The sequence below is a fragment of the Lolium perenne genome, chromosome 4, assembly GCF_019359855.2.
Source record: "Lolium perenne isolate Kyuss_39 chromosome 4, Kyuss_2.0, whole genome shotgun sequence".
NCBI classification, from domain to species: Eukaryota; Viridiplantae; Streptophyta; class Magnoliopsida; order Poales; family Poaceae; genus Lolium; species Lolium perenne.
Window position 1 is genome coordinate 125,820,903 of NC_067247.2, and position 12,941 is coordinate 125,833,843.

At 45.7% G+C, this 12,941-nt stretch overlaps 1 protein-coding gene across 1 annotated transcript; it reads right to left on the reverse strand.

The window, feature by feature from the left end:
• Nucleotides 1-7,289: 7,289 nt before the first annotated feature.
• On the reverse strand, nt 7,290-9,319 carry LOC127348610 (putative F-box protein At3g28280). Its single transcript, XM_051374575.2, has 2 exons — nt 9,092-9,319; nt 7,290-8,924 (listed from the first exon to the last, which is right to left on the reverse strand). The coding sequence occupies exons 1-2, from the start codon at nt 9,140-9,142 to the stop codon at nt 7,674-7,676; spliced, it is 1,302 nt and encodes a 433-aa protein (XP_051230535.1). The 5' UTR covers nt 9,143-9,319; the 3' UTR covers nt 7,290-7,673.
• Between the last annotated feature and the right edge of the window lie 3,622 nt (nt 9,320-12,941).

A 12,941-nucleotide genomic window follows, 5' to 3' on the forward strand; every position in this document is an offset into this window, starting at 1 on the left:
GTGCTTATGAGGAATAGGTATTACGATGGTAAATACCTCCCTTGTTGAGTGAGTGCTATTCTTATTCAGTTGCATCCTTCTAGTTGAACCAATATATGAGTGCATTAGGCACTCTGCCATGGACTTTGGTTCAGGGCCCTAAAGGTTTTAGCAATTTAAGAATAAATATTTGTAGACAAAATGTAGTCTTTGTTGTATGATTCTGTTGAATCGATAAGATTTGTGGAAATGTGATTAAAATATTTGAACTCCTCATGATTTCCCATAACAATGGAGTCAAGGTGTTTCGATGTCCCAACACTTAAAATTATGTGCACATTTGTGTTGGGTTTGGATGATGAGCATCCACTATGTGTTATTCAACTTGCGGTTGAACTACATTTACTTGTTGAGGATATAATTTCCTCTGTTCTGCGGAAGCATGTGAGAATTTATATCTCATGTGGCCAATTTTCTCCCCCTTTTGCTCTCATTTCGGAAGAAAGTGGTTATATTAGGTACCTCCACTCTTTTGGCACATTGTTGCATGCATAATATGATTTTGTGACATATTTGTCACGAGTAAATGTATGTGGCAGATTTGCAATGTGTTGCAAATTTATGACTGAACTTATCGTTCAGATTTTCAAGTACGTGAATATAAGGACTGAAAGTCTATGACATTTATTATTTATTTATCGGCATTCTTTGTGGTACTAATCTCCCCCTAATGCCGAAAAATGTCGTTATTGCAAATGCAATCAGCGTACGGGCTATCAATAACTCCCTTGTTAGGGTCTTAAGGTATTTGACGGATAAACGATTATACCTTAGTTATTTATCACATAGATCCCAAATTGATGTGATTGCCCATGATGTACGTTGGGGTGGTGATAACGGTATATAACCGTATTATCGCAGATGGGAAATACTTGTTTGATTTCCACGTACTTACTGCAAGGGGAAGCAGTATGATAAGCAGCTGTAGTGATCTAGATTAGATCTACGGCGTGTAATACCACACAAAATATCTCCAACAATATGTTGGTATATCAAAATTTTGTTGCAGTGGTCATTTAATGAGTTTGATTCTTTTGACAAAGAATTTAGTTGCACTATTCTGGGTATGTACTCTTAGGTACTTAGTAAAATCATAAATGCTCATGAAGATGATAATTAAATTGGTCAAACCAATATATTATGATAATTTTCTCTTAATTTGAGAAATTAATTTAGTAATATCATGGGTTTGTGGAGATTAGAGACCCACATAAGACCATCAACTAGATGTATCTATGAATACCATGAAATACTTATATCACCCAGATAGTTATTGAACAGTCCACAAGTATCTTCTTGAATAAGTTCAAGAAATTTGAGTGGAGTGTGAGAGACATAGAAAAAAAAAATCTCATGGCACATTAGATGCTCATAAAATCTGATGATTTGAGATTTTGCAACTTGTAAATTGTGACAAACAAAATTTCACTAAGTTTTCACATTATCCCTATAATGGGTAACCAAGGCCATTATGACAAATCTTAAATTCATCAAGATCCGAAAATTTAGTTTGTACGCAACAAAGTTTAGTATGAATTTAGTTCATACCTTGAAATTTCATGTATGAGAAACATGATATTAATGGACAACATACCACATTTAGTAGTATGATTATAGGCTAAATGATATATTGGGATAGTCATGAGACAAAATGAAGTCCCAAAAGTGTATTGGGAATCTTATCCCACAAGAAAAACGATATTGTGAAGGAGTGCATCTCCTAACGGAGTGGACTTATGTTATCTTTCTGATGAAGATTATAAGTACAATCCGAATCCAGGTTATTTTCTGGTGTTTACCAAAGAGATGTTTCAAATTATCCCTTTGCATTCACATTACATAATGAATCTAAAGTATAATTCACCAGATGCTAGGGAATATATGTATGTACAATGATTTATACAACAACATATTTGATAAACTTGATAGTTATATTATCCCTTTTACTGTGTCTACTATGATTTTATTTGTCATTTTACCTCCACTTTACATTGATTTCTCATTGTTCTTTTTCTGATCATTGAGATTCTTAGTATTTTGAGTACTAATATAAATTTCAGGTATTGGTATATCACCCGTAGGGTGTATCACATGAATCTTCATATGAAGATATGATATATTATTATCCTGAAATAAATTTGATAATTTATTGTGTTATCATCAAACAAAATGTAAAGTGATTTCAAGGCTTTGAATCACATCTTCATATCGACTGTGTGATCAACAAATATCAACTTGGAGTTGAATATGTAGACACCAGAAAGAAAAAAAAAACTACGATGTACTAGAAGTACTCAAAAGTGTTTGAGAAACTATTAACATTGTGTTTATACATCATACATCTCCTTGATGGAGATTTACGGAGAAATCGATATTTATTCAATTTCTCTCATCCGATGTGAGTTTAATAAGTTACATTGATGGATATTCTAGCCATGTCATGCATGATATTATCATGCAATTTATTTACCATGATAGTAAATTAAAATTGATGAAAATGCTTCGACGCAATATATTAATGGTCGAGGTGACTCCTTAATGATCATAAGGTAAACATTCAATGTTGAGACTTAAATTATACTTATATTAATGCTTTGGACTTCATCCCCAAAGTGTTGGGAGATGTTAAATTCACCGCCAAACCATAAAATGAAGCATGTAGTGATCATGCCGGAATTTAATTTTACATTGATAGCAAAATTTTCTTTGGTAAACAACAAGTATGCTCTAGAGGAACAATTGAATGTTAAGCTAGTGCTTCCATGCCATATGTGTGTGCTGATCTCAAATAGTAAGTTAACACATTGTAGATTTTCTCCATATTTATGGAGTACGTCTTTCATTAAAATGGTGGATAATAAAATATTAAATTTGAGATAGTCACATATTTTATTGGCAATTGTATCTCATATTTTCTATGAGAATTTCACAAGAAAACTTGATTTAAATTGCAAAATAAAATTGTTGTATCAAATTGCATGTTATATAAAATGCTAGATGCAAATATATACAACATTATATATTTCAGGAATATGTGAAATTTGAGTAAAATATTCTAACCCAATATGTGGAAGTTTGAGGGCTTGACATGGTGCTTTTACATGATGTAATTATAATCGTTCCATGCAATTTAGCAAGACCATATGGTCTAGTACGTATAGTAGCTGTAAAGCAAAAGGCTTGAATCTAAACAACAATAACCAGTTTGTTGAAAACAGTAGTGTAAATATGCAAAGTCCCATGAACATGATATCTCGTTTGTAATATACAAAAGCTAGAGAGCTAAATTGTAAATATAAGTTTAGCCTAGGTCTAAACCAGAAACTAGAGGGATGTGCGCATATTAAACCAACTGAAGAGATAAGGTTCTCTATCGTTTCCTCTGTGGTGTTCACGAATCAATCGATCCGTCTCAGCCGGCTTTGCACAAAGGGCATTGCGGGGACGATGCCTTGCTCTCCGCCGCTCCAGAGGGGCTGCGTGTGTCGTGACCATCTATTAGAGTCGCCTCCGTGCCGGGAGGAGCCAGGCCGAGGGCCGGGGCCGCGCGCTCCGCCGCGCCGCGAGGGCCCAGCCGAAGGCTGCGGGGTGCGCCCGCTCCGGTGGCGCAATTGGTGGTGCGCCGTCCGTTCGACGCCGCCTCCGCCGCAAGGAGTCGGTCGGAGAGCCGGCCGCTGGCCTTCATGGCCACGCCGTGCTGGGGCCGCGGATGCAGCTGCTGCTGTGTGATGCGCCGGCCCTGCCTCAGTGAGAAGCCGGGCCGTCGGGGCAGGGGTCGCCTCTGCTCTCGTGACGGCAAGGCCGACGACGGCTTCCACGGGCGCCGAAACGCGGTGAGGGCGCCGCGCCGGTGTGAGCCGGCGACGAGGATGCCGACGAAGGTGTCGGTGTCGACGGGCGTGCTAATGCGCCTTACTGTTCTTTCGGCGCTGCAGGGAGGAGCCGCCCGGAGGTGTTGTGGCCGCGTCAGGAGCCGCCGGCCCACACATCACGCCGGCGAGCGAATCTGTGCCGCCGGCCGTCGTGGCGTGCTGCTTTTCTTCTTCTCTCTATTATTGCCTTATGCTTTTGGTAGAGACAAAGTGCTGATAAGGTGTTTCAAGTAGAAGATTTCAGAGAAAGAACACTTGCTTTCATTGATGAATAGGGGATATTTATACCCCAAGAACAGGTGCCAATCATAGGCGGTTTACAAGGTTCGTGCCCCCTCGGAGGGACGCGGCGTTTGGACAAAATAACTGTCTACTTAGCTTAGGATTTAAGCTAATCTTACTAACTGCCTAATTAGCTTATGATCTAAGCTATATTAAACCCTCGAGCTGCATCTAACTGCGGGCCACCTTTACTTGGCAAAATCTTGCTCGGGCAGCACCTCCTCCTGGCTCACTCCTATTGGGCCGGCCCAGCCGCCAGCAGAGGGTATCTGCAGTTTTTTTCTATTAATTTTAAATTTTTGAATACGTTCATATTTAAAAAAGTTCAAAAACAGAAACAGAAAAATATGTTCAGAAACAGAAACAGAAAAAAGCAGAAAAAGGAAAAATAGAAACTGAAAAAAAGATAGAAAAATAAGAAACAAAAAAAATAAAAATAAAACCGACAGAAAACCAACCAAACCAGAAAAGAACCAAAGAAAAAGAAAAAGGAAAAAGGAAAAAAAAAGAACCAGATGGGCCCCGACATGCTCGCTCCCGCTCGTGGGCGGGCATTAATCCGCCCCGCATCTAGGCGAGAAATTGGTTTTTCTTGCCTGAGGGAAAATAGAAGATTCGTCCCACAAATAACAAACCATGATTTTGGGTTGCGTTGAAGGTCTCTGCCAAAATATTCACAATAAGTAACGGGCTCACGGCTCAAAAACAGCAGCATGCACCATCTCAGTTTCTTTGGCCTGGTAACCTAATTAAAGCACGGCGAACACTTGCTAGAGCAAACCCTATTTGACACCAAAGGACGACGCAACACATGCCCTCTGGAGCGCATGGGCCTGCATTGTTAGCGAGGACAGCGACCATAGGTGAAGATGGTGATTGAAGAAGAGGAGCGACATCCAGTAGAGAGGGAAAAAAGGCGAAAGCCGACCTTACCACTGACGGGCATGGCGTTGTTTGCCGCGATGTTGCCGGTGAGGCTAGGAAGGACCTCAACCATAGCCAGTGATGAGGCAGCTCGCCGAAGATGCGCGTGTCCGTATGAGGAAGAAAACTTATGGTTCAAGGTGCAGCGCGGGTGGGGTGGGGTGGGTGAGATTTAGAAAGAAGTTGTGAGTGGCAGTGGACCGGTGAAGGTGACTCGAGCAGGGCGGGCGGCCAAGCATCACGGGAAAGGTGTCGGGTGCGGGTGGCTAGGGGGGGTTGTGGTTGACGATCCGACGATGACGGCGGGAAGGATCAATGACGAGAAGCGGGAGGTGGAATCAGGAGGTAGAGATGAAGACATAGGGGCTTGGTAGTTGGTAGGTCGCCCAATCAGTGTTCTCTTCAAATGCTGGTGCCGTGGCAAACACGTCGAGTGTTGTATAGGACCACCCTACCTAGGTATAGGACCACCCTACCTAGGTAGGTAACCGGATAGGATAGTTCAGTTGACATCGATTATTCTGGATGTAGTAAGAGCACCTCCACTCACCCTCCGGTGTCGGATGCAAAATTATCGTCCACCCCATAGCCTTTTCGACGGTGCGACCTATTTTCTCATCCGACGCGGGGGAGGGGGCAAACGGGCGGTGTATGATGGGCGGGAGGATTTGTATCTGGCCGATGGCCCCACCTAGAACTGAGCCATCGGGTCATCGTCTACGCACCATCTCCTGCCGAGTTAATGGCGCATGATAGATTTTCGGGTGTCGGCACTCGAACGAGCAACGCGTCCATTCGATTGCACGTGGCTGCGCAATTGCCCAATCCCGCACCTTCCCAAGAGTTCCCGTCAAGATTTCTTACATGTTCCCCTCCCTTTCCACCTAGCAGCCCGCTCGTCGCTCACACTTCGCTTGCGGCTCCCCCACATTCTGCCTCACACCTCCTCGTCTCCCCTATAGCCGTCGATACACCGAACAAGCCAGGGTGGAGCGCTACGATGGCGACCCAGCGGTGGCGAACGACTTTGGCCGCCGCACCCTCCACGATTACGAGGATCGTGCCCTCTACGAGGCAGGGTACATGGCCTCGCTGAACATGTGGTCGCCTTGCAAGTGGATGCTCAGAGCCCGAGGCATCCCTCTCCCTCCGGAGCCGCGTGTAGTGGCAAGGGAGGCGGCCATCCACCAGCACTACTACGGCCAGCTCACACCACATCAATGCGCAGATACCCGTTGGGATCTGAATAACCACATGATGTGGAATTCCTTCTTCCGCCAACGCTGGGAGATGAAGCTCGCCCGGTAAGAGGGCAATAGCCCGCTGCCAAAGAATGAGCCACCGAACGACGAATTTCATCGTTTATGTTTAAATTTGTGCCTCTTTTATCGTAGTTGCTCAAAATTTTAATTTTTTTAAGTTTAATATAGGGGGCACGGCTCGAATGTCCTACTCTACAGTCATGTTCTCCAGCCTGATCCTGGCTCCATATTCTAAACTTTAAAATAACTGCACAACATTTTTCCATAAGAAATTGCAGTGTGTTTCTGTAGATCAAGTACTGGAATGCAAGAGCATTGGTAGAAAAGCTAGCAGTTGTCTGAATTTATTTTTGTAGATCAAGTACCGGAATGCAAGTGTATTGATAGAAAAGCTAGCAATTGTCTGAATTTAATAGGATGCAAGTGCCAGGATAGCGTGTTCGGTTTTAATAACTTCAAGCAGACACCAGCCCATACAGGGGCTACAAGACGTTGATAGGCAAGGAAGTTGCATTTCCTGAGAGAGGCTTCTGTCAGTGCTGACAGATAGTGTTTTCCTAAAAAAAAACAATAAAACTGGTCATTTGATCACATAGCCCATTCAACAGGCGCACTGTTGAGATAATTGAATGATCATTTGATCACATAGTCCATTATGAATGACAATGCGTATGTGATACTGATACCCCTTTTAGGTATTTTATAGATGCAATCCCTCGCACTTCTGAAATTGAGACGTATTTGCACTACAGATCATGGGCAATCTTGTGATACCACATTGTGTAAAGGAGGCAATCTGCTTAAGTTATGCAAGATATGGCATCCATCCACATTGATGGGGTGGAGTTCAAACAAACATCAGAGAGACCCCTAATTGGCACCTCTGCCGGCCATAGCCATTGTTAGCAAGTTAAGCAAATACTCTGTGATGATCTGTTTTCAGAAATGGAACTGGGGGTATGCCCTGTTCTTCTAAAAACAAGTTAAGCAATATTGTGATACAAGTGCGACCGCGGCCCAAGGTAATCATATTACACGAAAAACTTGTTCTTATGGAAGATATAAGTTTGAAAAGTTTCGAAAATAAATGCACCATAGAACATCCATGCATATTGATGGGGTTGAGTTTAGACAAACATCAGAGACAGACCCCAAGGTGGCGCCCGCTAATCTGCCATATCCATTCTAAACAACATAACATTCACACAAATAAGTAAATAACCATGATGGCTTGCTTAATTGGAAGCGCACAAAAACAAGTAAAGATTTAACTCATATTAACATGGGAGTACCTCTACTCCTGTGGTGCCTTCTTTATCGTGGGGATCTGCACTGGGTGAGCCGGATGCACATACGGGAATATATCGATGCGATAGCACCGGCGAGGGCTTTCGTACCTCATTACTCCGTGCTCCATGGAATAGGCGGCCACAGTATCAGCCACATCCATGTAGATTATATCTTCTGTCGGATGAAAGCCAAGTACCCGGAAGAGGGAGTTGGAGTTGATGCGACCCTGGATAGTTGATTCAGCAAATCTAGCCGCACGAGGTGCCGTTTGCAGGTACCGTTGTGCAAGTTCCATGACACCAACTTGGTGAACCAGGGTCCAGCACATGCCATTTTTACCTTCTCGCAGCTGATCCCACACCTCAAAAACTGAGTAGTCAAAATGTGCATACCGAAGACCACCGCCATGGCGCTCTCCTATGCACCGGTTCGGGTTGTATGGAGCGTCAGGAACACTTTCAGGCAACTGAAGGGCCTGGATGGAGTAGCGATCGCAGTTGTATGCAATGACCTTGTCCTTGACACAGCCTCCAGCGCAGTATGCAGTGCCACTCTGGCCAAGAAACACAGGTGGATATGGATCCTCACCTAGTTGCGGGGACCGGATGGCCGTGGCCCTCCACTCGCCGGTGTCTGAAGAGAAAATCTTAAGATCCAGACACCCACCTGTCTTCTTCCAATCCATAGGGTGGTTAAAGAGGAAAACTTGAAAGCACCTGATGATGCCATCTCCGTTATCAGTCACCGACAAGAGGCCATACAAAGAATTGCAACGCAACGGCAGCGGCAGCTCCGGGAGAGGCACCCACTGCCAGGACACCGGGTTGCAGATGTAGTACTGCACTGCGTTGATCCGGCCCCTGGAACACAGTACCAGGCCAGCCGTCGAGTGCACGATGAAGATCTTCTCGGCGTCGTCCACAGGTTCACCCTGCGACTGAGACTCGGGCAAGAAGTGAGGCAAGAATCCGAGGTCTGAAGCGAATATGGACTCCGTCGCGGACGGGCGGGGGGAGCCGGCGAGGAAATCGGGAAAGTGTCCCCAGGGACGAACCAGCGGCTCGGTCTGCAGAAAGACGCCGGAGAGGTGCCGGGAATGCGACTGCCAGTAGCGCGCGACGAACCCCGGGCTGAGGACGATGTCGTTGTAACGGCGGCATACGGCGCGGACCCGGTGGAGGTACTTGGCCGGCAGGCGGCGGAAGATCTCCTCCACAATGCTATCGCAGAGGGCATGCATCGACCTCCTCATCCTCTGCTGATGCACATTGAAACAAGTAAGGAATCAAGGGTAGCGGGAGACGAATGTTCGTGTCTGGCAAACTGAACCTTGTGAAGATGTATGAAACGAATCAAGAGAGATCGCGAGTTCTTCTCACAGATGAATGGGTTAATTGAGAAGGCTTTGCGGAATTCACTTACCAGGGGTGGCGCCTGGCGGCGGCCACCGCCGCAAAAGTCGAGTTCAGCCATTAGAATTCGTCGGGCAAAGAGGGAAGGGCGAGGAGCTGCTTCAGTTGGCCCTTGGCCGTCGGCAAGAAACCCTCGAGTTGTCGACCAGGAACGGGCTCTTTTGGCAAACTAGACGAGACTGGGAGAGAAGGCCCAAAGAAGGAACATAAAATTTCAGCCAACAAATATGTGTCAAGTTATTGAACTAAAGACGGCACAGCCTCCTGGCTGTCAGTACCGGGCCAGCCCTGCAAGCAAGTCGAAATGTAACATGTTCCCTAGGAAAAATGTGCTACTAACTCGGATAGTCGGATTAGAGTTCATAATTTTTTTTATTATAGTATACAGTAGCTGATTCTCGAAAACAAAAACAAAAAAGTAGAACTAGCTCGGATTAGAACATGTACAGTACTACTGGCCGGGGCAGCCACGTTAGCCAAGGCGCCCATTCCGGCCATTTTGCCCGCTGAGGGGGACAACACCTTCATTGTTTAACATCAGCGCTACATGATGTCAACTAATCCGAACTCCCACAAATTTGCCTCTACTTAAATAACGTTGTGTTTTCTAGTGCGTTGTTCTTTCAGATGGATACCATGCATGCATTTGCCTTGTTGTACTCACGTGCGAGTGATTAACTGCTTGAGCTTAGCGGCATCGTATGTGGATTCAACTCAAAATGTATCATTCATGCATGCATATATGCGTCACTTGATGTTCATGCATGGGGGTTTACAGGAAAGGGAAATTGCCACGCAATCCACATGACTAAATGCATGGCTACTTCGACGGCCCTTGTCATCGTCAACCGTTCATTCTCTTGTTTGAAACCCCAAGGTCACCATATATGATCGTTTTAATGGAGCATCGGATGGCGATCGAGATGAAATTTGATATCCATGGTAGAATATCTAGCTCTAAGAATAATTATCGATGTACTTGATGTGGAAGGAGAAACTTAAGATTCTTCCTCCAAAAAAATACCTTCTCGAGTTTTTCGTTTTGATAATACAACGGTATCCACGTGTTATCACCAGATTTTAACCGAATCAGAGGTGGGCCGTGATTGAGATGGGCTTAGCGAATATGCGTAGAAAATATTCATGAATCGGCCTTGTACAAGAGTTTGGGCCAAATTGCCCGTGTATCTGTAAATTATAGTAGGATACGTGTCGGTTAGAAATAAGAGATAGAGTTTAGCTCGTACACGGTTGGGATTATTCCCAAATTAGAAAGTCTACGGACTATAAATATGTATCTAGGGTTATTGAGAAAGGAGGACGATCACGTTCACAACAAACCAATCTAGGCGCATCGCCACCCCTTGTTTCGAGGGTTTCTTCCGGGTAAGCGTCCTTGCGATCTAGGCAGTATCAAGTTTATTCGTTGTTCATGCGTTGCTCGTACTGAAGCCTTGTTGATGGCGAGCAACGCCGTTATCATAGATATGTTGGGGTTAGCATCGATATTATCTTGATGTATTCGCTTAGCTATGCTATCCCTAGATATCTAGCTGCCTTTACACCTATTTTAGGTGTAAGGGCAGCACACCTCGCTTAGTCTTTATTTAGTAGATTCGATCCGTTATGATTGTTTCTTGTTCTTTAAGGATTAGTTTGATATCCATATGGTTAGGCCTTGCAAACGGGTTGAATGATCCAGTAGTGCGTAAGGTATAGTTCGCTGATCCTAGAGGGGATGTTCCGGGAATCAACTCTACGTTGGTTTTTAGGCCTTGTCTAGGGCTGGTTTTCTATTATCTTTCGTGTCTGCCAGGCTCAACTACGTGTAGGACGTTCCGGTTATGTGGTGAGAACCCTAAATCATCGTAGATCGTTTTAACTTAGTATTGATCAAGCAGGACCACCATGTTATCATAGATCTAATACGAATCATGGGTCGATCGGCTCCTTGAGCCGATTCACAGGATAACCTGAGAGCCGATCGAGGCTCGTATTTAATGTTTACGTGTATGCCATGCAGGAAACTAGTCGAAGCAATCCATCACCTTCCTGACCAGGTATAGGTCAGGTGGCACGCCCTTGCGCCAGCATCGGACGTGTGTGCCGGAGCATTGCGGGCCGTCGCCCGAGGGACCAGGACCCACCAGCAGTCCTGGGAGCCTCCCGGCTCTACGTGTTGCCCGTCGCTACTCGCCGGTGGGTTTTGGTGGTCAACACATTCTGGCACGCCCGGTGGGACCTTCTTCTACAACAACTGCATCAACATCTGCATCAGAGATGGCCGAAGACCCAGTCACGTACGAAGATCTGACTGAGGAGTACAAGAAGAAGTATGACGAAATCAAAGCTCTCTTTGAAGCCGACCTCATCGGCTCTTTCCAGAGGACCCGCTCACACGGCATCAGGTGGAAAGGGTTCTCAGCTGAAGGCGCTCTCGATGGAGTGGATCTGTCTACTCCTTCAGAAGAACGCACCAGGTCTCTACGTCAGGAGATTAATCACATGGTAGCTCATTCGCTACACCGCCATTCTGAGAGCCTGGTGAACGCTTTCGAGCGCGTCGCGCTTCGCGTGGTCCAGGAAATCATGAAGCATCAGTACTCTCCGTCAGGACCTACCCTAGGGACTCACCAAGGAGAGATACCGTTCCAGACCAGACCACAGCTGCCATTCGCGCTAGCAGCACCAGAACTGCCGAGTTCACCGGCATACGTCGTCTACAAGATCGGTGGTGATCCTAGTGATTACCAGTTCTTGTATGAACCGCCTAAGGAAATCCCGCACGGGTACATGTGCACATATGTGCCAGACTGCAATAACTGGGCACGCACGAACCAGGTTGCAGTAGGAGGGATTTCTGGAACAGCAGGAGGGGTTTCTGGATCGGATCCTGAGAAGCAGGCGTGGCTAGCTAAATATGCCACCGCCACGAATCATCAGAGCTCGGCTCCTGCAGCTAACACCGTGGATCAGATCAGTGCAATCTTGAGAGACCAGTTCGGCATGGTGCCAAAGAGGAGGGCAATCGGCTATTCCAAGCCGTACCCCAATGAGTATGATTTGATTCCACTACCACCCAAGTATCGGCTCCCTGAGTTCTCAAAGTTTAGTGGATCAGAAGGCTCTAGTTCAATTGAGCATGTGAGCCGATATCTGGCGTAGTTGGGCATGATCTCAGCATCAGACCCGTTACGTGTGAGGTTCTTCGCGCAATCCCTCACAGGATCGGCTTTCGGGTGGTACACCTCGCTGCCACCAGATTCCATCCGGACTTGGAAGCAGATGGAGGAGCAGTTCCACATGCAATATCACTCAGAAGCTTCCGAGGCTGGCATTGCCGATCTGGCACAAGTACGACAGAAGCGTGGAGAGACGGTATCAGAATACATTCAGCGCTTCAGGACCGTCAGGAACCGATGCTATTCGGCTCGTTTGAATGAAAAAGAAGCAGTCGAGCTGGCAGTGGTGGGTCTCGCGTCGCCGATCAAGGATATGGCTTCCCAAGCAGAGTACACTTCACTGGCGCATATGGTTCAGAAACTATCATTATGTGAACAACGCCACCCAGAATTGTACCAGGACAAGCTCAAGCGCTCGGTAATCCTGGTTGAGACAGAAGAAGATGACTCTGCAGGAGATCAGGAGGTAGCCGTGGCTGAATGGAATCGGGGGGCAAACCCCGTGTCCTGCAAATGGGTTAAACCCCAAGGTTCTGCAAAAGGGTTTGACTTCGACGTAAGCAAAGCTGAGCAGATTTTCGACCTCTTACTCAAGGAGAAGCAGTTGAAGTTACCCGAAGGCTATAAAATCCCTACGGTACAAGAGATGAATGGAAGGCCATACTGCAAGTGGCATAA